Source organism: Myotis myotis, unplaced genomic scaffold (assembly GCF_014108235.1).
Source record: "Myotis myotis isolate mMyoMyo1 unplaced genomic scaffold, mMyoMyo1.p scaffold_m19_p_1, whole genome shotgun sequence".
Taxonomy (NCBI): domain Eukaryota; kingdom Metazoa; phylum Chordata; class Mammalia; order Chiroptera; family Vespertilionidae; genus Myotis; species Myotis myotis.
In genome coordinates, this window is record NW_023416313.1 from 219,924,811 (window position 1) to 219,952,212 (window position 27,402).

The 27,402-nt window shown below is 52.0% G+C and overlaps 1 protein-coding gene across 4 annotated transcripts; it reads left to right on the forward strand.

Moving 5' to 3' along the window:
• Positions 1–2: 2 nt before the first annotated feature.
• On the forward strand, positions 3–25,775 carry WARS1 (tryptophanyl-tRNA synthetase 1). 4 transcript variants are annotated; one of them, XR_004968808.1, is made up of 13 exons: positions 3–157; positions 355–473; positions 5,084–5,244; positions 11,077–11,290; positions 12,268–12,376; positions 15,410–15,529; positions 16,090–16,272; positions 17,988–18,088; positions 18,918–19,030; positions 19,236–19,409; positions 22,578–22,718; positions 23,877–24,113; positions 24,209–25,775. XR_004968808.1 is itself a non-coding variant. In XM_036317028.1 (12 exons), exons 3-12 carry the CDS (start codon positions 5,143–5,145, stop codon positions 24,036–24,038), a joined length of 1,419 nt encoding a protein of 472 aa, XP_036172921.1. In that variant the 5' UTR covers positions 3–157; positions 355–473; positions 5,084–5,142; the 3' UTR covers positions 24,039–25,775. The 4 variants fall into 4 exon arrangements, 3 of the variants coding, with proteins under 3 accessions (XP_036172921.1, XP_036172930.1, XP_036172940.1); XM_036317028.1 differs by having other exon boundaries at positions 23,877–25,775; XM_036317037.1 differs by lacking the exon at positions 355–473 and having other exon boundaries at positions 5–157; positions 23,877–25,775.
• Positions 25,776–27,402: the final 1,627 nt, after the last annotated feature.

Here is a 27,402-nt window from a genome sequence, read left to right on the forward strand (position 1 = left end):
ATCCAACCAATCAGCGGTGGCCTCCGTCCCGCCCCGCAAGAACAGCCAATGATGGCGCAGCCGGGCCGGAAGTGCTTCCGACCGGACGGCGTTTCCACGGACGCTTAGGAGACGCCTGGACGCGGAACCGGCGGCGCCGACAAGCCCACATGGGCCGGTAAGTGAGGGAGAAAGGGAAGGAGGGAGGAGGTGAGGGAGGAGCGGCGACCCACGGCCCGCCCTCCCGGAGCCGCCTGCACGCCGGGATCCGGAGTATCCCGAGAGCCCGGCTCGCTGCCACCACGCCCCTCGCCCCCTGCGCCGCCGCCGGCACCGACCCTTCATCCTCTCCTCCTCCTCCTCCTCCTCCTCTAGTGTCTGCCACGAGCCAGGGGCTTTGCTTTTAATATCACCCTCAGTCCCCTCCACGGTAAAGGAAGGAGGCTCCGGTATGCCCATTTCACAGAAGAGGAAACCGAGGATGAAGCAGAGAGGTAACCTGACTTGCCCCAGGTCTTGAAATCGAAACATGCCAAACCTGGCTTTGAAACCCTGGCCCGCGTGACCCCGGGGCTGATCTCTCCACCGCACGGCGCCGCCTTGGTGCACAGTAGCCGCAGGGCACATACAGCCTTCCTTTCCGCCCCCCACGACCCCATGTAAACTCGGTTCTGACCCTGAGACTGAGGGTGTGAAACGGGAAGCTGGCGAGGAGGTTATGTGGAGGCCAGCGTGCGCTATGGGGTGGCTGATGCAATGACCAGCTAATAGTTCGGCTCTCGGGTGGGTTTCATTGGTCTCCACCCTCCACCCCCCCACCTACACACACACACACACACACACACACACACACACGCAGCCCCTGATTGGACTGTCTCGTCAGGAATTGGTCAAGAGGCTCAAGTGTTTAAGAGAAACGGGGTGATTTCTAAGAAACGCCTTCTGCAAAGAGTTGCAGGGTGGGGTAAACAGAAAGAAAAGAGAATAAAGGGGCTTTTTTAAAAAGGAAACTGAAAGTAAGGGGGAAAGAGTATAAAAGAAGAGGCTGCTGCCCTGGGAGTCTCCACTACTCCAGTGGCCACCTCTGCAGTGTCTCGCTCAGACCAGGTACGTACTGCCTGCCATCTTTTGTCAGGCTTGCAGCTTATTCGTATTTTTGCCAGCCTTTTACCAAAGTGCTGGAAACCTTGGCTTAAAGAGTGAGAGATTGTCTCTCTTGGGATCAGGGTGTTGTACATTTTGTTTCAACCCACTGACCTAACGTTCAGGTGATTCACAGCTTCCCTAGGGAATGGAGGTCCTGGGGGAGGGGGTGCCTGTTTGGTTTCATGGTCGGCGTTTTAGCACCTTCCTGTTGGCTGTCGTATTTTTCACTGACGAGGCCTCCTCCTTAAGTAGTCATTATCCAAACAGATTAGCCGTCTCATTGTGATACTCAAAAAATGCCTCATGCCTGACTTCCTATAGCTTAATGTCTTCTTTGCCTTTTAAGATGATGTTCATGTTATTGTTTGGAGAGAAAAGTAACCTTTCCTCTCAGTGTTCAGAAAAGGAAAAGTGAACATGATCTGTTCTCAGGTTAGAAGGGTTAAAGAACACCTTGCTCTGAAGAAGTCACCTTCCTGTCCTCTGGGAACTTGATGGATGTGAAGGATGGTACCCGCCCTCTGGTGGCATCCAGGCATCTAGACTCTCCTGGGTCTCCTTCTCGGCTGTCCCCGGCTGCTCCAGAATTGGCTATCTTGAGGCCACCTACCTCCAAAATTGCAGAATGGGTGTGTTCTGATCTTATCTGCGAGATGAGATCACTGTCATGTTCCATGGTGCCGTTCTGTGATTCTTTTCATCCCAGTTTCTTCGGGTGCCCGCTACGCTCCTCCACAATGGAACCTTTCAAAATGAGCCCAAGATCCGTGTTGTTTAGAAAGAGGAATTGAGTTAATTTTTCAGAGCCTGGTAGCTTTGTCTCCAAAGTGTGCTGTGGTCCCCTGGGGAGTATGCCGGATTGGTCTTTACACTCCCCCTGCCTTTGTAGAGGAGGTAATAGATGACTTCGCAGATTACAGCTTCATTTCTTTGTTTTAGATTATAGGCTTGGTTAAGTAGTAAAGCAGCTTTCCTTAACAAAGACTCAAAGCCCTGTTTGCAGTTTATGGGGTTAACACTTAAGACAATGGTCCTTAGCCTTTTGGCATCTCAGAAGCCCTTCGAAAAAGTAATGAAACCTGGATACTCTGCTTAGAACCCCATTTATACCAACGTGCATGCCAAAAGTGATGTAATTCCAGAGGTTCCAAACTCTGGGTTAAAAACCTCTCACGGTAAACTTAATTCTAAAAGTTAGTTAACATGCCCTGATCGGTTTGGCTCAGTGGATAGAGCATTGGCCTGCGGACTGAAGGGTCCCAGGTTCGAGTCTGGTCAAGGGCATGTACCTTGACTGTGGGTACATCCCCCGTAGGGGGTGTGCAGGAGGCAGCTGATTGATGTTTCTCTCTCATCAATGTTTCTAACTCTCTATCCCTCTCCCTTCCTCTCTATAAAAAATCGATAAAATATATTTAAAAGTTAGTTAACAAAGAAATAAAGGAGGATATTGAGTAGATGGGAGAAACGGTGGCAAATGGGTGGGTGCAGGAAATGAGAGAAGTGGCAGCTCTGTTCTCCTTGTCTCTGACCGTTCCTGATGCACTCACTCACAAAGTTGCATCAGAAACACACACACACACACACACACACACACACACACACACACACGCTTTATAGTGTGGGGATTCCCATGCAGTGAGTAGCTGCCTTGTGATCACAGGAGCAGGGACCTCCTCTTTCCCTCACTCGGGTTTAGTTCCCACGTGCCTCTTCTTAAATGGGATTCTGATATTTAAAGATTCCTGTTTTCTTCCCTACAACACGGACCCTAAATGCAGGCCCAGTGTGTCTGGTTGATCTCCTGCAGTGACCTGCTCCATCTCAGGGAAGATCAGCTGTCCGGGGATCACCCAGTCATTGTACCTGGCACTTTCCCTAGGAATTTTTAAGGGTAATTTCCATCTGTACTTGATTTTGGTCCTACTCACAGACTAGAACTTTACTGATAATGTTGATGAGATGCTGTAGGAACTTAACTCTTGTTTATATCAGTTACCCTAGGATAAAATTGGTTCTGTGTCATTTTGCTTAACCATTTGTACACCCTACTCATCTATAATTAAATTCAAAATATTGTGGCAGTTAACTGGATAAAGTGGCAGAATCTATTGATGACGTTACATGAGGACTTACTGAACTGTGCATCCAGTTTTGAAAGTTGGGAAAATTCAGGATCATGTATAAAGTATCTGCACACGATATTGGATCACTTGTGGCCAGAAGTAATTTTCTTCACTTTGCTATTTGATATGGGCCTGAGTATTTCTCCTCTCTCATGCCAATCAGAAGGTTCTTCCACATTCCTTCCCTTTTTTACAAACTTCCCTGAACTGAGCTTTGTTATATGAGTCAGTTTGTTATCTCACCAAACTTCCCTTTCTGGGAATTGAGATGGTTTTCAGCAAGGAAGGGAAAGAAACCCATCCTGGTTTCAGTATTACGGTCTCTAATTATACAAAGAATGGTTTCGTTGAAATTCACATACTTTTGAAATAAATATTTAACAATGGATAAATAAAAGTAAATTACCCCTCAAATATGTGTTTGATTCATAGTTACTAGGGAAAAAATTTTTAATATGTTTTTATTGATTTGAGAGAGAGATAAAGAGGAGGGAGGGGGGAGAGAGAGAGATCAGTTGCCTCGGGCACACACCTCTACTGGGATCAAACCCAAAACCTGGGCATGTACCCTGACCAGGAATGGAACCGTCACCCTTTTGGTGTCTGGGATGACACTCAGCCAACTGAGCCACACCCACCAGGGCCAGAAAACAATTTTTTAATTAAGAAACAAAGTAGTTGTTCATTAAACCTCCACCCGGGGCCCATGCTGGGCTGACTGTTTACTTCCCTGCATCGTCGCACTTATCCACGCACCGTCCTGCAGTTAGTGTTGTGATGCCTGTTCCACTTCACATTTGAGAGGCTGAGGCTCATTCCAGTAGCTGACCTGTGAGTAATAGTTGAGGGCGTGGGCTCGCGGATCAAACTGCGTCAGTGTGTTGTGTTATCTTGGGAAAGTTTTTAACCTCTCTGTGCCTCAGTTTACTCACAGGTGAAATGGAGATAAATCTAGCTCATAAGGCTTCGGTGAATTGATATGCATAAGGTGCTTAGGACAACACCAAGTACAGAAGTGCTGGGAGAGCTGCTCTGTCATAGCCTCCTGTCATCCTCCGTGCTCTAGGTATAGCAGCAGGTACAGGTGGAGGGGGGCTCAGCCCGGCCCTGGAGCCCTCACGCACAATGCTCGTGATGAATTTAGTTCTTGCTTTACAGTTTACAAAGTGTCACCATGTCCTTTTTTCTCATAGCAGCCCCTGAGGTAGGTGCAGAGGTTCCTGATGGTGTGACTTCATAGATGAGGAAGCTGACCCTCAGAAAGGGGAAGTGACTGACCCAGGAGGGGACTGATGTGGCCGGCCTTTGCCCCAAGGCAGCATCGGTGGCCTCCCCTGTGCGCCCCTCCCCCTCAAGGTTAAGAGTAAATAATGACTATTAGGTACATCTTCAAAGTTTTGTTGTTAAGTAAGGCAGCATGTCTAATGGACAGGTTATATATAGTTCTTACCTCATTGGGAACCCAGCAGGGTAAGGCTCCGCCCTCTACCCCAGACCTTGCGTGTCTGAGAACCGAGCAGCTGGCCAGCCAGGAAGCCATTTGTTCAGCGGTAGGTTGATCAGAGCAGCAAAGGTCTGGGAACTTGTCCGCAACACAATTAAAGAGTAAAGAGCAATTTGACAAATGGGTCTGGGGCTATTAAACTTGGGGTTAGTAAAGCCCTTTAGTGTTTGCCCCTCAGCGAGCACAAGTCCTGCCTCTGTCCTGGGACCTGCACGGGCACACTCCGGCTTGGTTAGGAAGGGCCTCCTTTGCAGCCCTGAAAGCTGGAAGCCAGCAGCCCCTTTCGTCCTCATTAATCTCTCTCCCTTCTCTCCCTCTTCTTCCACAGTCTGTCAGGACCACTGAGCGACTCTTCCATTGCCCAGCTGTAAGCCTCGGTCTTCGGAGATGGCTGACGAGCAGGGGTGTGCCTCCCCGCTGGAGTTGTTCAACAGCATAGCTGCTCAGGGGGAGCGCGTGAGAGCCCTCAAAGCCGGGCAGGCGTCCAAGGTGGGTGGTTTTGCTGAGCTCTTCCTGTGCATACAGCCGAGTCTGTTGGATTGTGTGTCCTGGGAGCAGACTCAATAACTGACTATAACTCTATTGGCTATAATCTTACATTTGTCTTCTCCTTTATCAACATTATTGATGCATGTGAGGTAAAGAAAAGCCAGTGAAATGCAGCAGTCATCCACCCGCCCATCCTCATTTCCTGCTCCCAGAAACACGTACAAACCTCGTTTCTCGAATGTCTCCCATCTCGAACAATTTGGTTCTCAACCAAGTTGTTCACAGAAAAAAGTGTCTCAGTTGTCAAACCAAAACTTCATTTTCAACCTGACAACCCTTTCATGCTGATACCTCAACATGACAAAAAGTGTCTCGGGCAGCAAATAAAGGAGAGAACACTATTGTTGCTGTAGAAATCGATGGTTAGCACAGTTTTAAAACATAAACAGGCCATGAGCAGTGCTAATGTTGCTAAGGGTGTGAAAATGCTCACAAAACTGCAATCACCATCAACTGGACATATAGAAAAACTGTTGTTATTGTTTTCATGGAAAGACGGGGTGAGGGAAAAAAAGCAGTTAGTGGTGATAGCATTTCCAAGGCAATGGTATATGAAAAATTCATTTAAGGCTAGTATGGGGTGGTTTGATAAATTTAAGAAAAGAAATGTGTACTTATAAATAGTACATTAGTCATGTACTGTACATAAGAAAGGGACTCATTTGGGGGCCTGGGACTGATTGATTCAATTATCACTACTTCTAAGGGGGGGAAATGATTCAGTTTTCAAACAAATCACTTCTCGAACAGCCTTCTGAAACAAATTAAGTTTGAGAAATGAGGTTCCTTTGTATTTTCAATTCTTTTAGCTGCTTCCTTTAATATATAATCCCCATATCTCTAAAAAACCACCCTGATGCAGTGCTCCTTGTTGACTGCCCAGGTGAAGGCTGTGACTGTGGAAAATGAGGAACTGGCACTTGCACAAACATTCTCCTTCCCTCCCATCCCTGATACCTGAGTCCCTTGGTCGATGTTAGCATTGACCTTATTCTGACCATGGCAACGCTCCCGGCAGACCCACTGAGTGTACAGAGGGCTTTTCCTTTCCTGCCCAGCTCGTTTTCTCGGGCGTCAATTTATCCTGATTTCTTTTTGCTTGGCTTTTTGATGGACTCGTGGTAATGGGTCCAGGCTCTCCCCCTCGGTTGAGTGAATTTCCCCTGGAGGCCCTCCCATCAGCCCGTCGATCAAGTTCTTGAAGAAGTCTCTCCCAGACCTTCCCCTACTTTGTCCTGGACGGGCGGCTCGCCCCCACACTGCCCGCCGCAGGCTCTCCTCACGCCCACCGGCGCTCCTCGCCTCCGTAGGTCCCTGTTCCCTGACGCTGTCTTTCTCCTCCAGGGTCAGCTCTCCCTGGGCAGCACAAGTCCGCCAGTGGTTTCTGAGAAATTATTGCCAAGGACAGAATGTTGAGGGCTCTATGGAGTCTGAAAGTGTCTTTGTTTTACCTAATATTTGATAACGATGCTGCGCATAGAAATCTGAAGGGGAAGTGTATTCCCTCAGTCTCGGAAGCCCTTGTGCTGGGGTTGCTGTGGCGAACCGGGTGATTCCTTTGTTCTTTCTGCCGGGCATTTGCAGGCTCTTCTCTTTGTGCCTGGGTTTTGAAGTTTCTTGGGATGGGTGCTTGCTCAGTGCTCCTTTCAAACCAGAAGTTCGTGATATTTAAACCTCAGAAGTGATAGTATCTCTTTGATCTCTTCTGTTTTCTCTGTTTCTTGACTGACTTTTTTAAATTCAGAGACAGGTCCTCTGACCTTATTTTTTTACTTCTTTTTCTTATTTTTATTCTTGTTGTTCTTTCAGGTATATTTCCTCAACTTCTAACCCTCCTGTGGTGTCTCACTTAGCCCATGATTATTAACTTCCAAGAGCTCATTTAATCTCTGAATGTTCCTTTCCTCATAAGGCCCTGCTCTTACTTTATAGGTTCGGTGTCCTTTTAGCTCTGAGATCTTGTGGTCATTTCCCTGATGTTCTCTGCCCCTTTGTAAACTCCATTTCCTTCTGCCCTTCACATTAGAGGCAGCCCTCAAGTGTCAGCTGGTACTTGGCTGGCCCCGGCGTTTCAGAGGGAAGCAGAGACGCTGGCTGGGCTTCGTGCACGTGGGAGGAGCAGATCGGTGCAGGTGTCCCTTCCCTGGAGACCGCCAGGCTGCTCCCCTTTGTTGGGGAACTTTCACTGTCAGGGTCCTCAGGTCTCTTCTTCGAGGTTAGTAGAGTCCCCAGAGGGGGTCCTGCTGTCCCGAGGTGCAGGTCTGGTGCCAGCGTCGTGCCTCTGAGTAGGACGGAGGAGCTGGGCTGAGTGATCCTTCCCCAAGCTCCCTGTTCCCAGTGTGCTGCCCCTGCCGGGCAGAGGGCCCCAGGTGTGGACCCCTTTCACTCTCCCTCTCTAGACACTAAGCCTTGGGGGGCGGGAGGGCGGGGGAGAGGCACTCACTCAGCTGTGTCAGGAGCCTGAGGTAGAGGCCTGAGTAACTGCTTCTGAAACAGGCTTTCAACCAGTGCTCCTGTTTTTATAGCCCCCTTCCCCCTCACTGCCATAAGCACCTGAGGCCACTGGTGCCCCAGTCACCTGGGGATTCCACACGGTCTAAGTCCAGTTGCTGTCCAGTATTTCCACGCCATCCGAGCATTTGTTCTCACGTATTCAGCCAGTTACATCGTCCGTCAGCTTTCCAGCTTCTGAAATCCAGCTGCTGGCGTCCTCTCCTCTTTCTTTGTCCTCCTGGGGTCACTGCAGAGGCTCTGCTGTGGTTGCCCTGCGTCTCAGAGTGCGGTCCGCCAACCCCTGTGACCTCATTTTCGGAAATGTCTTCCCAGGCTCTCAGCAGATGTGTCAACCATTTCACGCTCACCGTACTAGAGTACTTTGACTCTTTGGACCCCAAATAAACCATTACATTTTAAAAGAAATAAATACTGAAAGAAAGTGACGTCAAAAAGAGGGAGTTGGTTACGCACAGGAAAAGGTTTATACACCAGGTAGGGCTCAATAGATGAGGCTAAATATATGAGGCTAAATATATATATATTTTTTAAATATATTTTATTGATTTTTTACAGAGAGGAAGGGAGAGGGATAGAGATTTAGAAACATTGATCAGCTGCCTCCTGCATACCCACTACTGGGGATGTGCCCGCAACAAAGGTACATGCCCTTGACCGGAATCAAACCTGGGACCCTTTAGTCCTCAGGCCGACGTTCTATCCACTGAGCCAAACCAGTTAGGGCTAAATATTTTTTTTTAATATATATTTATAAAAGCCTTAGTGACCCTTATGACCAACAGGTTGATCAGTCACTCTGACGTGCACTAACCACCAAGGGTCAGACGCTCAATGCAGGAGCTGCCCCCTGGTGGTCAGTGCGCTCCCACAGCCAACCTCCCCTGGTCCCTCCCCCGGCCAGCAAATCTCCCACAGTCCCCCCTCCAACTGTTGATTATTGACTCTAAAGACCCATTTTGGGAACTTGACGATGATTTTGTCCATTTAACATTAAATTTGAATAGCATGTAATAAATATTTTCATTAGTAATTCTTAGTTACAGTTATGTTCATTATTTTAGCAAACCAACGATACTTAGCACAGTAGCATGACCCTTCCAAGTGTGGTCTTTGACCAAGCCGAGTCAGCTGACACTCAGTAAAAACAGAGCAGGGGTTGCACACTGGGACCAGAGTTAAACGATGGAAATTCAGAAGCAAGTTTGTATCTAACCCTGAAATGTATTGTAATAGAAGCACCTGATGTTTTAGAAATTCCCTTCCAGCAAAATAGTTGAGCCACCCTGGGAGCACCAGTCCGTGCGGGCGCTGCGAGCTTTCACCACTGTCTGCCATCTGTCTGGGCCGTGGTTCTTGGCATGTACAGAGGGAGTGAGACCCGCTGCTTTTGGAAACAGCAGCTCACTAAAGCAGGGACGCTCTGGGGGCTGGGGAGTAGGCCAGGTCTGGGGACTCTGGGAGACAGTGGCCAAGGCCGTGTGCAGTTTGAGCAGCACTCGGGAAATGACACTGGATCGTATGAGTTAGGATAGAGACCAGAGCTTTATTTCTCCTTTTACTTTAAGTAAACTTTTAAAATCAAAGTACACCATTCATACAGAAAAGCACCGGGGTCATAAGCAGGCAGCTCGCTGAATTTTCACAAGATCCACACCTGTGTCACCAGCACCCAAATGCAGAAACAGCATTGGCAGCGCCGGAAGCTATCCCCAGGCCCCCCGGGTCACTGCCTCCCCTCCCAAGGGAGGCCACCCTGACCCCTTCACCCTGGATAGTTCTGCCTGTGTTCATTCAAACTCTGTGTAATCCAGCAGTGCATGGTCTTTTGTGTCTAGCTTTTTTCAGAACATCAGCTTTTAAATTCTGCTGCAGTGTTCCCGTTCATGATAGGTCGGGAACAAGAAGAGACGAGGCGAGCCCGCTTGCCTCTTTCAGTCCCATTCAGACTCCAGCCGGTCTTCCAGCAGGGACCTGGTTCAGTGTTTAGCTTTCATCCAGCCACCTGGTTGCAAGCAGAGCTAGGTGAGACTGGGTGTGAAATGTCAACACAGCCAGGCATTGACTGCAGTGCATTTCCAAGCAAAGTCATTCTTCCCACAGTTAGCTGGGTGGATTGTGCTGGCCTAACATTTATTTTTATGTAAGCGCTGAGCCTAGACAGTGCAGAAATGAGGTGAATAAGACATACTTGCCCATCTAACCCAGGCAGACATTCTGTCTGTGGGCTTACTGATTACACAACTCTGACTGGTTTAAATGAATTCTAGATAGTTTCAGAGTTTGCAACACAAATCTGTCTGCTAACCACCCTAAAAGAGCAGTCCTCTGTGGCAGATGTCCTGCCTGGCTGAGTGGCTCTCCGAGTGGAGGGTAGCGTTGGCGTGTGTCCCCTGGAAGTCCTGTTGATAACACATTACGTAAAAACTCTACATGGAAATGTTTGTATTTTCCTTGCAAGCAAATCGGACTGTGGATATTGTGTGTGAGCTGATCCAGCCAGGCCAATTATGGGAGTGGAGTTTTAGGGCATTACATGACTAAGCTCCCTAATGAGGCCTCCTGTTTGAAATGCCAGGCTTCCAGGGGTGGCTGGTGAGGGCTCCTGGGAGAGAAGTCCAGCAGAGTTCCAGAACGCCCAGAGACACTTGGCATCTGTGTTCCTTATGCTTATTCTAAAACCACAAACATGCAGACACTTGGGGCAGCAGCACAGCGGTTTCCCGTGGACCCTCCTCGGGCTGTGACCTGAGAGCCCCCAGTCCTTCCTGGCCTTTGTCTGTCTGAGTTGCTGTTATTATCCTTGGTGGCATGGTTGCTGAGGTTTCTGTAACTATTCTTGTCAGCCTATGCAGAACTCAGTATAGTGGAGCAGAGGATCTTGTCCCGCGTGGTCTCTGCATCAGTGGTTTGAGACTCTGGTGTAGTGACTGTCATAAACAGTGTAGATATGTTACTGTGTCTATCCCCACAGTGCTTGGTGGTAATCCGTAGCACTAGAGGGGCAGGTAAAAGTAGAATGCATTCAGGCCCACTCTTGCTGTGTGTCCATGGGCAAGTTCCTTCGCCTCTCTGAGTAACAAGGTTCTTCAACTGGAAAAGGACAGTGACAAGTCCTGCCTCCCAGGATTGCCGTGAGACTAAATGAAGCAACGTGTGTGAAAGCACCACACGGTGCCTGCCACGTGGCAGCAGTGACATTCAGCAAAAGGTAGCTACTGTCAATATCTTCATCCTTCACCCGATTTCCTATGTGTCCAGGATGAACTTGATTCTGCAGTGAAGAAGCTGTTATCACTAAAAATGAGCTACAAAGCGGCCATGGGGGAGGACTACAAGGCTGGCTGCCCTCCAAACAACCCGGCACCTGCGGGGGATAGTGGCCCAGATGCCACGGAAGCTGAAGAGGATTTTGTGGACCCGTGGACGGTACAGACGAGCAGTGCAAAAGGTGTTGACTATGACAAGCTCATTGGTACGTCCTGGGAAAAGCCCAGACTTTTAGTAGTGATTCCATTGGTGTTTTTAATATTAATCATAAATCAGTCAAGCTTCAATGCCAAGAACAAAATATATACCCTAAAATATTTTGATGGTGCATTATATTCCTAAAGGATTGTTAAATAAAGTAACAAAATAAAGCTTATTGCAAAATAATGATCTATAGTAGATAACGTAGTAGTACCTTTTCCCTTTTTTAACAATTCAGAACTTGAGAAAGGTCTGGTGAAATGGGTACCTTACAGTTCAGTTTCCTACACGATAAGCAGAAGGCCTCCTGAAATTCACTTAGTGGTGACAAGTCAGTCACAGATTGCCTAAGTGTCTCCTCCAGTGATGCCGTTTATGAAGCTAGCAGTCTAGAACTCAGCGGAAGGGGGGTCGCTGCTCACAGGCGGCCCCTTGTCACTTCCAGGGCCTTCCTTAAGGGCCTTCGTGCTCAGGGAAGTCCTCACTCTGCGGTCATTGCTAACCGTCAGAGAATCAACCAAAACGTTCTTACCCAAGCCACAGCCATTTTCCGTGATTTTTAAGTATAGACTATCAATAAGGAAAAATCCACTTAAGGGCAGACATTAATTCACTTCAACAATTAAAAGATATTAAAAAATATAGTTGTCGGTGTATATAAATTTTACCTTAGTGAGCAATAAGCAACTGTGTGTGCGCACGCACGTGAGAAGCTGCTGGCTAGACTGCGTTCTAGAGGTGTTTCCCATCAGAATCCAGTCCCAGACAGAACGGCATTTTATCCTGTAGTTTGTTTTCTGTTTTGCTGGGTGTGATCTCAGCTGTCTCGTTATCATTAGTACAAAAGACCCTGGACTTCATGTGGGGGAAGGACCAGGAGCAGAGGCCTCAAGGGTTTGGTTCATTCACGCTGCGACGTTCCCCTTAATGCCTGGTCCCCAACCTCCCGCCCCTAAGACAGTCATCTCTTCTTTTTCCCAGTTCGGTTCGGAAGCAGTAAAATTGACAAAGAGCTGATAAACCGAATAGAGCGAGCCACGGGCCAGAGACCACACCGCTTCCTGCGCAGGGGCATCTTCTTCTCACACAGGTGAGCCTTCCCGAGGACTTCTCACCCTTCCTCTCGAATTCAAAGAGGGATGGGCCCCCGCCGGTGCGGCTCAGTAGTTGAACATTGATCTATGAACCTGGAGGTCCCGGTTCAATTCCTGGTCAGGGCACATGCCGGGGTTGCGGGCTCCATCCCCTGTGGGGGGCATGCAGGAGGCAGCCAATCAGTGATTCTCCCTCATCATTGATGTTTCTGTCTCTCTCTCCCTCACCCTTCTTCTCTGAAATCAATTTTTAAATAAGTGTGTGTGTGTATAAATATATATATTTTTTTCCCCCCCTAAGTGATTGGGGCTATTTCCTCAGGCTGCCTGATACTGTGTGGAAATGGAAGGCAGTTGTCAGAGACTCGGACCCACCTCTCCCCTGTCAGTAACATGTCCCTTCACCCTCTGGCCCTTAGTTTATTCATCAATAAACTGTCCATTTCACGCCCCTAGCTGGTTTGGCTCAGTGGACAGAGTGCCAGCCCTCGATTTGAAGGATTCCTGGTTTGATTCTGGTCAAGGGCATGTACCTTGGTTGCAGGCTCAATCCCCAACCCTGGTTGAGGCATGTGCAGGAGGCAACCAATCGATGTGTCTTTCTCACATCAGTGTTTCTCTCTGTCTCCCCCTCTTCCTTCCACTCTCTCTAAAAATCAATGGGAAAATATCCTCGGGTGAGGATTAAAAAAAAAAACTGTCCACTTCACAAGGTGGAGGTTACATTCATAGAGGCTGAGATTCGTGCCAGATTATGTCCAAGTTCAGCGTTGCCTACACCATAAGCAGAAGGCTTCCTGAAATTACGTACCCTCTTCCTTCTGTTGTGCGGGCCTGCTCATAAATAATATCAGAAGAGAAACTAATAGAGCATATCTGCAACCAGATACCCCCACTTTAGACCGTAAGTGCCATGCAGATAACAGAAAACTAGCAGCTTCCAGGAGGGTTTCTGCTTCTCCCACCTGACAGATCACCTTGGGTTCGGGCCAGCCCATCTTCGAGGCTATGTTCATGGAATTTATGGTCCAAGGTGGGGCGTTCTGCTCTCTCCCACTCGCGGCTGCAGGAGCACGCACAGGTCACAGGTCGGCAGTTGGCCCCACACTTCAGATTCTGTGGCAGAGAAATGCGGGCCTCGTCCGCCTTCCTCACGGGCAGAATGTGCTCAGAGCTCTTTCCTGAATGAGGGTCAGGTCACCCTTCCCGAGTACACAGTTCAGTGGTTTTCAGTCTGTTCACAAGGTTGTGCAACCATCGCCACTAATTCCAGAACATTTTCTTCACCCCAAAGAAACCCCTACCCATTAGCAGCCAGTCCCCATTCCTCCCTCTCCCCCACCACCACTGGCAACCGTGAATCTCCTTTCTCTGTCTGTGTACTTACCTGTCCTGCACATTTCGTAGAAATAGAATCACACGCCCAGCCGGTGTTGCTCAGTATGAGTGTCGACCTATGAACCAGGAAGTCATAGTTCAATTCCTGAACAAGGCACATGCCCAGGTTGTGGGTTCGATCCCCAGCGTGAGGCCTGCAGGAGGCAGCTGATCAATGATTCTCTCTCATCATTGGTGTTTCTATCTCTTTCTTCCTCTCCCTTCCTCTCTGAAATCAATAAAAATATATATTTAAAATAGAAACACACAACGTGAGGCCGTGGGTGCCTGGCTATTTCAGGGAGCGTGTTTTCAAGGCCCATCTGCGCTGTAGCCTGTGTCAGTTGATGGAGGTGTAAGACTTGAAGCTTTTGGCCATTCTCAAATTTAAGAACACCCCCTATCTAATTTTATCATCTATAAAATAGGGGATTCGATGAGATAGCACCCAATGTCCACCTGCAAACAGACCATAGGTGCTGCCTGGGCGCCCTCCCCCGCTGAGTGAGTCCCTACCCCAACCATCCTCGCAAAGCTTCCAGAAACGGGAGCCTCATCCACTCCAGCCAGTCCCTGAGGCACCCCGCCCAGACCTACTGCACAGCGAGTGCTCAGAGACGCCCCACAAAGGTGGCCAGTCCGCTCAGGTGGCCACTGCCTGCTCTTCTCTAGAAGCCAAGCAATTTGATTGGTTAGTTGTGAAAGCCAAAGAAGGATTCCTCCAAAATTGTGTTTTACTATTTCCTTATTTCAGAGGTGGTGTGTTCATTCCAGGGGAGGGAGGGATAAAAACTAAGCACAGAAAAGCAGACTGCTCGTGGTCCTATCAGCCAAGCTGAGCAGCCACCCTGGCACAGGCTGGAGTCCCATTTGGAGGCCAGCAGACCTCCGGAAAAGGTGACTGTTCCCCTGTTACTTTGGGGAACTTGGCCCAGAAACAAGGGATAGTCACACCCCAGAGTGGTGGTTTCACACCTGCCACACATCGCAGTCACTGGGAGAGCCTTTTAAAAATACAGATTCCAGATCTCACAACCACCCTGAGAATCAGCATCTCTGAAGGCGGGGCCTGGGCAGGTACAATGGGGAAACAGCAGCCACGTGCTGCTGAGGCAAAGTCAGGAAGGAGGACCCTTGTGTGCCTTGGTGGACCCCCGTCCTGGGAGGGCGGTTGATTCCAGAATGACTCCCAGAAGAAGACACCTGGTCCCACCTGACTGAGGGAGCCGGGCGCATTTCCCAGTCCCCTCCCTAAGGCAGGGCTCTGTGGACCCCTCTGATGCCCCCAGTCTGGCTCTCCGGAGCCACAGGGCTGGGTGATTCTAAACAGTTACTGCACAATGTTGGCCTGGTGTCACCCAGGACAGTGTACAAAGCAGATGGTGTATCGGTGTTGATATTTGGAAAAATTCCGAAAGAGTTCCAGTGGCTGCCCAACTGCGTCCATCTTTTAAACACGTTATCCCGAGCTCCCATGTCTTCTGCTCTGAAAACAAGCACAGGAGAAACCATGTCAGTAGAACCATTACAGACACACCAAGAACAGCAAACTAGTTCTTTCCTGTGTTTGTCTGAACATTGCCAAGTGAGCATTGGCACCTCGACTTTTCCCCCCAGAAAAATCACAGTTCCCTCTCTCCTCTTTCCTTCAGGGACATGAACCAAGTCCTCGATGCCTATGAGAACAAGAAGCCGTTTTACCTGTATACGGGCAGGGGCCCCTCTTCCGAAGCCATGCACGTCGGCCACCTCATCCCGTTCATCTTCACAAAGTGAGTCCTGGCTCTGTGACTCTCCTCGCTGTTATTAGCAAGTCAGGAGCGGCGAGTATAAGTTGTGTCTAGAAACAGCAGGACAGGACCAGTCCACATTTGCTGAACAACCACAGTGTCAGGGACATGGCGCCTCTGTGGCCTCCATTCACTCGGTTCGTTCCTGGTGTCACTTTAGAGGGACATGGGTGACAGCGACCCTCACACCGGTGCCACATCTTCTCTTCCCTATCCATGTGACCATAGGACAGTGACGGCTCTGAGCCTTAGGTTCCTCCTCTGCGAGATGGAAATAATAATACCTGCCTCGTAAAATCACTGTAAGGCTACAAGGAAGGCATGTGAAACAGCGAGCCTAGAGCTGTGCAGGGCGCTCTGAGTTAGTAACTGGCAATGCCCTTATCGTTACCAATAATCAGATAAACAGCATGCTAAGATCACGTGATTTTGCAGACAAGGAGGCCTTGACACAAGCTGTTCGTTGGAACTGTGTTTTCAGATGCCAAAGGGCGTTTTTCTTCAGGGGAAACGAGATGTCAGCCTCTCCCCGTGTCTCTTAGGTGGCTGCAGGACGTGTTCAATGTGCCCTTGGTCATCCAGATGACGGACGACGAGAAGTACCTGTGGAAGGACCTGACCCTGGACCAGGCCCATGGCTACGCCGTGGAAAATGCCAAGGACATCATCGCCTGCGGCTTTGACATCAACAAGACCTTCATCTTTTCTGACCTTGACTACATGGGGTACGGAGAGAACGCATGGCTGCCTTTTGAATGAGCAGATGTGGACATCAGGTCCTCAGGACGGCTCAATCTGAAACATCTCGGGTGGTCTCAGGCCCCGTGACCGTTTTTCTGCTTTTACTGAGTGTTGTGACCTGGGGTAGTGGCTGCGATTTTCATCCTCAGCTGCTGACCGAGAAGTACTCTGTGTTGTAGTCGCTCTCCAAGGATGATCAGTCTCACCAAGTTAGGGTCTTTGTCTCTCCTCACAGAGGAAAGACTCCCTGGTTACACATTCCCTCCCAGTCTAGGATTTTAATCTGTCGTTTATTTCATTTTTTAAAATTTATTTCAGAGAGAGGAAGGAAGAGAGAGAGAGAGATAGAAACATTAATGATGAGAGAGAATCACTGATCTGCTGCCTCCTACATGCCCCCTACTGGGATCAAGACCAAAACCCAGGCATGTGCCCTGACTGGGAATTGAACCGTGACCTCCTGGTTCATAAGTTGATGCTCAACCACTGAGCCAGGACAGCTGGGCCAGTCTAGGTTTTTAAATCAACTGCTTAAAAACCCTTAAATTAAAACTCTGAGGTTGAACCTTAACCCAAATGACTACCAAGAAAGTGTTAGGAAATTATTTAGATTTTTTTTAAAATCACTTTTCTTGTGCCCCTAGCGGCACTACGGTGTCTGGGAGAAACATGGTCTTGGAAGGAAGGCGGGCCTAGGTTTGAGTCTGACCACGTCTGTTAATGGTGGTGAGACACTTCTGGTGCATGAAATAGGATTAGATGTGACCTTAGATGTCACTGTTATTACCATTTCCATAGCACTTCATTTTATTTCTCCCATTCCTTAGAACTCATTCCATGAGTTCGGCAGTCTCTTCCCTCGGCCCCTGCTATGGCCCCCCAGGACCTCTGGTCCCCTCCAGCCTGCACTCTCTAGATCACAGGTCTGGTCAGGTCCCCCGCGCAGGCTTTTCCCAGCACTCCCTCGTCCTCAAGATCAAGTTCTCACTTCCCTCTGAGCACGCAGCCCCTCTGTGAGTGGGCCCGCTCCTGTCTGGTGCTGCTGCCACCTCCCTCCAGATGGAACAGTTCCATTTCCTCCCATTTGTCCATGTTCTTGTCTGCCCAGAGGCCCCTCCCCTCCCAGCTCAGCATTCCTCCACTTTCTTCCAAACCCGTGATCAAGCATCGCCTTGTCCTGGGAGCCGACCCTGGCAGGCAGATCCGGCACCTGCTCTGGTTCCGGCACCCAAGCTCCTCCTCGGCCACCTCTAGTATAAGGTGCACTATGAGGGGTGGCCCTCTCCCAGGAGGTCAGTGAAACAGTCACCATGTGCTCTCAGTGGCAGGCACGCCGTAGGCCCCGGAAACACGGCAGTGGGCAAAACAAAGTCTGCCCCAGTGAGCGTGATGTTAGAGCATCAGAAGCAAGCCCTCTAGTAGTCACTGTGTGACTGGGCAGCGAGCTAACCCCTCTGCCTGCTCGCTCCGCCCACTTATTCAGCAGGTATTTATTGAGCATCTGCTACATGCCAGACTGCTGCTGGGATACAGCAGCCAATAACACAATGAAGCAGCCACTCTGTCAGGTTACCTTCCAACCCGCAGAGTCGGGCAGCTCATCAGTAATAGACCAGGTGATAAGTGCTGTGAGGAGAAGGAAGGGGGACTCAGCGGGCAGGAGGTTCGGACCTGTGTCTGATTCTGACGGTGTTTGCAGGATGAGCCCAGGCTTCTACAGGAACGTGGTGAAGATTCAGAAGCACGTGACCTTCAACCAAGTGAAAGGCATTTTTGGCTTCACGGACAGTGACTGCATCGGTAAGGAGCCGCTGCTGCCTGCGCCCGGCCCCAGCCCATCAGAAGGGAGTAGTGGCCCCGAGCTGAGCTGTCGCTGCGATGGTGGCTTCTGCACTTTGTCTCTTTAAAGAGTAAACCAGAGGGGGTTTCCTCGGGACATGAGGCAATGTGATGCCCTTGGCCACTGTCCTGGGCATGTGGAGCTGTACCCGGGGTGCCAGTCCGCCCCTGTCCCCAGCCATCCATGGAAGGCTTACAGGAAAGTAGGAAAGGTACAGACAGCTTGGGAGTTCCTGTGTCCGCACACAGCGTGCACCTGAGAGCACCTGAGGACCCGAGAGCTGCAGCTGGGCGCCACTTGTCAAGTGTGACGCGAGGTCCATACCCTTAGTCCCAGAAGTCCCCCCTCTGCAGGTCTCAGCAGATCACAGGAGCATTGTTAACAAAACATTGAAGACTGTTCTGTATCAAGAGAGCATAATTTGTAATAATTAAACGATGAGGAACAATCCGAATGCCCAGTGGGCAGAGAATGGTTAAATGTAGACGATTCGTTTATAGAGTAGAACATATTTAACAACAACCTGGGTAAACACTACAGAGTGAAAGGGCAAGGGGTAAAAATAGTATAATCACAACTGAAATAAGTAGAAATAGAGAAAACAGATGAAAAGAGACACAAATTGAGTTGATGGATTTTTTTCTTCTACTTTTCTGGAGTTTTCTGCTTTTCTTTAATGATGATTACTTGTCTAATGAGGAGAAAGCCTGTTTTTGCTCATCCCTTTCCCTGGGATAACCAACCAGACAGGAGCTGCCGTGTGTAAAGGTTCTCTGTCCTCGCTCCCAGGGAAGATCAGCTTTCCTGCCATCCAGGCTGCTCCCTCCTTCAGCAACTCGTTCCCGCAGATCTTTGGGGACAAGACGGACGTCCAGTGCCTCATCCCCTGTGCCATCGACCAGGTGAGGAGGCAACGGGGTGTCAGGTCTGGGCTGTGCGGGCGGCTCCCGGCACTCACCTGTGGGAAAGGCGGCTTGGGGTGAGGGGCTGGGGGATCGGTTCTGTGAACTGGCTGAGGTTGCTGTGAAGGCCTGTCAGGTGACGCTGATGGGCTGAAAGCTGGAGTATTGCTTCCAGCCATCCTCAAAAGGCCCCCCTCTCCCCTAGGACCCTTACTTCAGGATGACGAGAGACGTCGCCCCCAGGATCGGCTATCCTAAACCAGCCCTGCTGCACTCGACCTTCTTCCCCGCCCTGCAGGGGGCCCAGACCAAGATGAGTGCCAGCGACCCCAACTCCTCCATCTTCCTCACAGACACTGCCAAGCAGATCAAGACCAAGGTGAGCACTTCGCTGGGCGGGGGACCGCCTGTGCCCCCAGAACCACATGCTCAGGCACACGCACCCCCGCACCAGCTCTCTGTCGTTTCGGTACCCGCTGCCCCAGGGCTGCTGAAATCCTGGACTGAAAACTGTCCCCCTGCTGACTCGAGGCCTCCTGTCCCTGTTCCCAGATATCAGGGGAATTTACTTTGTGTCCTTTCACTAAGGCAAAACTTTACATTTTTTTCCCTTTTCTCATCAGCGCTGTGTTCTGGTAGCAAAGTCATGGCCGTTTTCTTTAAAGTCACACAGGCAGCAGAGGAAAGTCTATTTCTGAGCACGAGCTGTATTCTGGGTCCGGGCCAGGCACTTTGTTCGTGCGTCCTTGTTCTACTTCTCACTGGGCGAGCGGTTTGTTCCTTTCAAAGGTGAGAAGGATGAGGCCCAGAGTGGTGACAACTCGGCCAGGTTTCCACTGGAAACCAGCAGAGTGCTCCTGGCCAGAGCAGCACCACCAGCGTGGGTTTGGGGGCTCTCCTCCCAGAGCTCTCACTGAGCCCCAGAATGGGTAGATGCCCGTCAGTGGAACAGCCCTGCCCTGCCCGGCAGGTAGCCGGGCTCTTGAGTCACCAGGGACACGTGAACTAGGAGTTGGTTGAGCTTCCGTATTTTCAGGCCTCACTTCTGTTGCTGGGTGCTGACCTGCAGATAGGACAGTCCCCTCACTGCCCTACAAAGCTGTTGACGTTTTATTGGGAACCGATTGTGGGTCTATGGGTTGGAAGTTGACAGTGGGAGGGACAGAAACTGTATTTGAAGCACATAATGCAACTGTCTGAGTCACTGCCTGGCCCTGACCCTTCTGGAAAGTCCCAGGCAATTCCTGGCGGACAGCAGGGAAACCCTTGATACTATGAACAGCTGCTTCTGGCGGAAACTTGCAGAGCACGGAGTGTGTGGGGGGTAGTAGGGGAGGGACTCCTGTTCCCTCCAGCAGAGGCGTTTTGTATTGTTTTTGAGGTGTTGTTTGAAGTCAGTCACTTTTGGCTTTGGGGCATTTTTCATTCACCTAGAGACCTGCAAAGACCCAGAGCAGGGCGAGCAGTGAGTGTGAGGAGCCACACGGCTGCAGAGGCCACCAGGGTCACGCAGGTCACGCTGCTGTGACGGGCAGGCCAGGCCTTTGTGCTCATTCTCCATGCCCGTCTTCAACTCCGGATCAGACTCCTCGGCCGAGAGGGCACCTGCCCCACTCAAGAATCGCACAGTAGCCATGTGTGGCTGCAGGGGTGTGGCTGCCTGGTCACCTGCCACGCACTGACCTGTGTGATCTCATGGAGCTCTCACATCCACCAGGAGGCTGTGTCCATTCTGTGGGCGAAGAAATCAAGGCTTAGAGGGTTGGGCAGCTGCCCTGCATCCACCCTGTTGGGAAGCAGAGGGCCAGGACTAGAACCCAGGTCCGCCACTGTCTGGCCCTGCCTCTTACTCGCTGTTGGAGAGTGACCTTGGCTGTCCAGTTGTCATTTGTGACGTGGGTCAGTCGTCCCCTTCACAGACAGGCAGGGCTTACATGAGATCCCATATAGAAAGCGTTTGTGAACTGTCAAGCACTGCCCAAATTTTAGCTTTTGGCTCAGAAAGTGAATAGTTGAATAGTAGGGTGGGCCACAGTGTGCCTCCTGTGGGCTGTCATGTGGATCCTGTCAGACCAGTGGCCCCTCCCCGCCCTGGTCTCCGGGCTTCTGTGCCAATTTGACCTTCTCGTTCATTTGGAGCAGCGGGAACTCGCTGGCTCTTGGTGGTTGGATCAAGCCCCGCCCTCAGCCCAGACAGCCTTCCTGTTGCAGTTTCATTACATGGAATCGTTTTGGTGCATCTCACTGGCTTCCATCGTTTTGGATCCAGGCAGTGGCCTTCCAGTCCCCACCGACTGGCTCCACCATGGCCCAAACCTGTCTTCCTGTTGGTTCCCTGAAAGTCAGGCCCAGCATCACTGAGGACGAGCCAGGTCCAACATCAGGACCACGTAAGCCACTCGGCAACCTGGTGTCCCAGGAAGTCTGTGCCTGGGAAGATGCCCGCACGCACAGGGGCCTCCACAAGACCAGAGGCTCCAGCAGGCAGTGCACCTGCCTGAGGGCGTGTGGATCTCAGGAGAGCCCAATACGTGGTGGTTTTCTCTTCTTGTTTATTTTGTATTTTCCACAGTTTCTGCGTTTGAGGACATTGATTTTATTTCCTGACTTGCTCTTTTTGTCAAGGAAGTGAAGGTGGCCAGCCCACCAGCCCCGCCCCTCCCCGCTGCCCTCTGTGCGGGGCCTGCTGAGCATGCGGCTCCCCAGCCTCCTCCTTTCCCGAGCAGATACAGCTCGTGGGCATACAGCTCCTGCTCAGAAGTGGCTGCTTTCTCCTGGAGAGGATGGGTTTCACTTGCCTCCCTGTGCCCGGCGTTCCTCTGAGCTTCTGGACGGTCCCAGAGCATCCAGTAGTGGCCTGTCCTGGGGCCACCTCCACTTGGAGTTTACCGACTCCACCCACCCCACTCACCTTCTGTCTGTAGCTGCTTCTCAAATCCTCGTTGAAAGAACACGGAGGAACTTTGTCCGTTTCAGCTTTTCTTCTCCCACTCGTGGCCCTGATTTCTCTAAGATTCTCCTCAGTGAGTCCTGAAATGCATTTGTTAGCTTGTGAGTCTGTCGTCTGCTCCTGAAAGTGCCGGGGTTAGGTGAGCCCTACCTGAAGGTCCTCCACCTCTGTACTGTCCAGGGTCAGCTTTCCCTCCTGAGCCCTCATCTGTGCCTCCCTCCCGTTCCCTCTCATAGTGGGGAGGGCAGCAGCCAGGCTGGGGCTCTGTCCTGCTCACCAGTGACAGCACCGCCTGCCCCGGGCAGCGGCCGCCCCTCCCTGGTCGTCTGAAGCTCATCACCTGAGAAAACTTTTAGGACATTCGCCCCCAATTCCAGCTCTCGACTCTGTTCTTGTCAGTGGAGAGTGGGGAGTGCAAAGCGAGCCCACCTCTGCCCCTTCCCTGCAGTGGGCCCACTGAGTCCACTTGGTGGGGCTCCTCCCTCTGGTCAGGATCTGACGGGCTTGGGCTGAAGCCGTCACTGGCTCCACTTCCAGCCCTTGGGCTCCCGCAGGGCAGCCAGCACCCCCAGCGTTGTGTGTCTCTTGCTGGCGCAGGTCAACAAGCACGCGTTTTCTGGAGGGAGAGACACCATCGAGGAGCACAGGCAGTTTGGGGGCAACTGCGACGTGGACGTGTCCTTCATGTACCTGACCTTCTTCCTGGAGGATGACGACAAGCTGGAGCAGATCAGGAAGGTAGGACAGGCCCGTCCCGGCCGCCCCAGCTCGCTCCTCGGGACCTGGAGGGCTCTGGCAGCCAGCTGGGGGCAGTCGGCGTTTCCTCGGGGTCTGAGCCCCAGAGAGTAAATGGAGGCGGTGGATTGGTCCGTAGCCATGGGCCAAGAAACCTCATGAACAGGTATTCACAAGAGAGAAACTGCAGGCTACTCTTTACTTAGTAGCCAACACAAGGGTTTAATCCTTCTGTCAGAGCATCGAAGTTAAAACAGTTCCCCTACCAACTTAGCAGGGTTTATGCTGCTGTTTCATTTGCAACGATCATAAACCAGATGCTGCCAGGCTTCCCCCGCACAGCGTGTCCGGCAGCAGCTTGGCCGTGGGATGGAGAACCCCAAGAATGTCCACAGCTGTGCTCGGGTTTCCCAGTTCCCAGGACCTTTTCCAAGGAAGCACCCCTGCTAGAGAAAGAGCCCCTCATATAACAGCATTCAAAGTGGTCACAGCACAAGTGAGGACCAGCCACACAGCAGAGGCGGGTCACCTAGGAAGTGTCCCTGGGTGGGTGCTGCGGGCGGAGGGTTTCCATGGCAGGACAGTGGGCCTGCGGGAGCGATCAGGCAGACACCAGCAAGATCAGTGCACACACAGCGAGGTCTGTGCACACACAGCAAGGTCTGTGCACACGCAGCGAAGTCCGTGCACACGCAGCAAGGTCTGTGCACACTCAGCGAGGTCAGGCAGACACCAGCGAGATCAGTGCACATTTAGCAAGGTCTGTGCACACACAGCGAGGTCTGTGCACACACAGCGAGGTCCATGCACACGCAGCGAGGTCTGTGCACACGCAGCGAGGTCCGTGCACACGCAGCGAGGTCCGTGCACCACAGAAAACCTAAGCGATGCCCAAACGTTAGCCATGGCCCTGGCCTTGCTGCTCTGGGGCTTGGGTCAGAGATTCAGCAAAGACTGTACAGAAGCTGGGAGGGCTGGCGGAGCTGTCCTTCATTCCCTGTGTTTGGAGTTCAGTTGCAGCGCAGGTTGGTGAGGCCTCCCCTCGACCCCCTCGCTGTGAGAGGGCAGTAGCGCTCGCGCTCAGAAGGGAAGTGTAATGGACAGGGTTTTGTCCCGAGCGAGGCCATGGGGCGGAGCTGTTCTCATGGTGTCTCCCCGCAGGATTACACCAGCGGAGCCATGCTCACCGGGGAGCTCAAGAAGGAGCTCGTGGAGGTCCTGCAGCCCCTGATCGCGGAGCACCAGGCCCGGCGCAAGGAGGTCACGGAGGAGATAGTCAGAGAGTTCATGACCCCCCGGAAGCTGTCCTACGACTTTCAGTAACACCCATTTATCTCTGTACATAAAGAAGCAAAATTAACCAGAGCCCCAGCCCAATCGAATCACTGCTGTACTTAGGCCGTCACAGCTTCCTGGGCCTGGTGTCGGTAACCCTGTGTCAGTACTGTTTCTCCCTGGGCCATCCTTTCCATCAGGGCCAAACCCTGTGCGCTGCCTGCGCACCGGGCGCCAGGGCAGGAGTCCCGCTGGTTCTCTCCCACAAGGCACCCCGGCCCGCCCAGAGCCAGCCACAGGGAGCACTTCCACTGGAAAACACCCTTCGGTTCCACATAGACCCTCAAAGCCGCTGGAAAGGGAGCCTATAGTCTGCATGTACATTTCAGGACTGCCCCCAAAACCAAAAAGAATTGCCAGCTGTGCATTTAACGGAGAGATCTCCCAGCTTGAAGCTGCTTTTCATACTGAATATCGCCCGAGGAGGCCACTTTTATTAGGTTGAGTCTGCAGGAGAAACTCCACACGTGAGCTCCAGCCCCACGTGTTGTCTGGCAGTCTCTGCCCTTCTCTGAGCCTCCCCACACCGCTTCCAGCAGCTGGCCCCGGGGACAGGCTCTCCACCCTGAGAACCAGCGCTGGGCCCCCTGCCGGCTGCTGTGGGGAGTCTGCGGCCTTTGCAGACACCTTTGTCCTGACACTTGGCTGGCATGGAGGCCTGCACCCTGCCGGTGCCCCGGGCGTCCTGGGCGGTGGAGAGCACACAGCAGCCCCCAGGCCCCAAGGGAGCCGTTCAGTCTTGTGCCCCGTGTAGTCTGGGAAAGCCCTTGTGGGGGTGCAGGGTCCACTCCTGAATGCTCTACCCTCTTGTCACTTGTTGGCCTAAATAAATCTCTGGTCCCGCCTGTGTGGCTGTGTTGTGTGGAGTTTGAGCAGGACAGGGGCCTCGCTTCAGGCCCCTGGGTGTGCTGCGCCTGCCACCGAGCCGCGGCTGCTCCGAGGATGGCCCTTGAGTCTGCTGGAGTCACAGTGGGGGTGTAGAAGGGGAGGCCCACAGTGCAGGAAGCCCCGAGGCACAGACACAGGCTCCCAGGAACCTGTCCCCCCTTAACAGTCCTGGTCTGGACTCTCACCACTTCCGGTGGAGAATGCAAGCAAAGGTCCTTATTTTGTGCATGGGATGGTCCAAGGTGGGGCTGTGTAGTGACAGGTGCCAGTCTACCAGCCAACCAGGGCTCACTCTACCCACCGTCTTCATTTTGTTACAGGGCAGTAAGGAGCTAGGAAAATTCCAGGGCAAGTGGAATAGGGAAACAGACAGGAAAGTTAAAACAAGGCAAAACTATTGGCAGCCAGCTTGTAACTAACAAACCATTATCTTCCTCAGCCAAGGACACGAGGGCAAATGGTTAAAAGCCTCCCTAATGAGAGAATGCAGGAAAGGAGGGGAGGGGGAAAGGTAAAAGGGGCAGCTTTACTCCCTAAGCAGAGAAGCCAGCAAGGCTCTTCGAGACACAGTTGCCAGATGCTTCTCGTGAATTCTGGGAAGGCCACAGCAATGTAAAAAGGGAACTTGAGAATTAATTTGTACCAAAATAGTCAGCAGAGGAATTCTGAAACCTGCAGATGGGAGGGTATATAGTAATACCTCCGACCCCCACCCAACCTGCTCTTCCGATTAACTGAGAGCTCACCTGCGCTTCATAAGCCAAATATATATAGGTTTGCTTCTTTAATGCAGGTGCATGCTTTCATTGCTTTAATAAATTGGCTTTACACAACGCAGTCAAGATCTCTTATAAATTCATTTATATGAGAAGACGAGGATCGAGGTTGGGGACAGCCCCTCCCACGGACTCAGGGGCTGTCTGGTAACACCTGGTGAGAGGTGCCGCCAACCATTTTGTGAGGTGGCAAAACGGAGGCATAGACAAGGAGAATGTGACTCGTCCAAGGCCACACAGTAAGTTTGTTACAAAGCAGCCTGTCCCGACTTCCTTTTGCTAAAACCTGTGCGTCCTTAAAGTTCCCCAAGAGACCCCAGGATCAGGATAGACGAGGTGGCCAGCCCAGCAGGTGTCTGGGTGACAGGGTGGTTCTGGCCCCTGGTGGGCAAGGACTGCTTCCAGGGGAGCTCTGACTGTCGGTGTCCCCTCACCTCCATGCGTCTCAGTGCCGTGTTGTGGGGAGACCAGCTGAGCTGCACCTGAGGGACAAGCACAGGGAGCCTCCTGCACGGCAGTGGACAGCTGAGGAGGGGACAGTGGCTGCGCGGCCAGAGGGAGCACGTGTCCAGGACAGCGCTTCAGAGCCAGAGAGAGAGCGAGGCTCCTGGCACAGGCCTCCGGCGCCTGCAGCCTCAGACGGGCCAGCTCTCCCCGAGTGACAGTTATGCCAGCCACCCCTGCACGGGCCAGGACACGGCTGAGGGGCCCTGGGTGACCACCTTTCCTCTCCCCTCTGACATTTCAAGTGCAGCCTGACACTGACGGCGCAGTTAGTGGGGAGCTGAGCAAGAGACACCTAAAAGCAGCCTGGTGAGCAGGCAAGGAGAGCCTCCTGGAGGAACTGGTGTCAGACGTGGAGTTAGCCAGGCAGAGGAGGGGGAAGGGCGTCCTGCACTGAGCGCAGAGGTAAGCAAACACTTGGTCAGTATGACCCGCAGGCCAGGACAGGACGGTCCACCTACGGGTTCTGGTAATAGGACAGTCCCGGCAAGAACACTGCTAGTTCTCTGTCCAGGGACACGGTCAAGGCCGGTGTCTAGGAGGGAGGGCGTGTAGTCAAGGCAGGTGTTGGCTGACTTCACCGGGGACTGCTGCAAGGGGGACCCCACGGGTTTGTCTGCACCCGCCAGCCCTGCCCCCGGTGGCCCCATTACTGGAGGGCATGCGGGGCCTCGGGAGTCCCGCACCCTCCCTGCTGTGTGGCCTTGAGCAGCCTGGCTCCCTCTCAGGTGTTTCCTCACCTGGCATCAGGCTGTTGTGATACGCTGTGTAAGGCGCCTGGCACCCAGCAGTGTTCAGAAGACAGACCCCCGTGCAAAGGTAGCACACAGCCTAGTGTCTGGGCACCAGTGGGGCCAGGCAGCTGGCTGGGACCCAGTTTTCTTCAGAAAGGGGATAGATTTAAGATGGGGTGGCGAGGAGAGCAGGTGCCGTGCCGAATGCTGAACAGCCCGCTGTGGCAGGGGTGAGCCCGCAGGCCAGGCCCCAGTCCCAAAGGCTGAGGGAGTGGAGCCGCGAGTGCTGGGCTGGGCCTCACTGCCCATCTGCATAGTGGGAGCACTGGCCACACAGGTGTGGAGAGCTTGGCCTCAGGATGAATCGAAGGCGGAGACACTGGTCACCAGACCACAGCGCAGCACCACTGAGCTTCCTCAGGAACATTTAATTGGCAACAGCCCCCCTCC

Excerpts from the sequence above, each read along its gene's own strand:
- WARS1 (XM_036317028.1), top strand. The coding sequence starts at position 5,143 with ATGGCTGACGAGCAGGGGTGTGCCTCCCCGCTGGAGTTGTTCAACAGC. Across the intron at positions 5,245-11,076 it reads AAGCCGGGCAGGCGTCCAAG|GATGAACTTGATTCTGCAGT; the intron begins GTGGGTGGTTTT and ends CTATGTGTCCAG. Across the intron at positions 15,530-16,089 it reads ATCCCGTTCATCTTCACAAA|GTGGCTGCAGGACGTGTTCA; the intron begins GTGAGTCCTGGC and ends CGTGTCTCTTAG.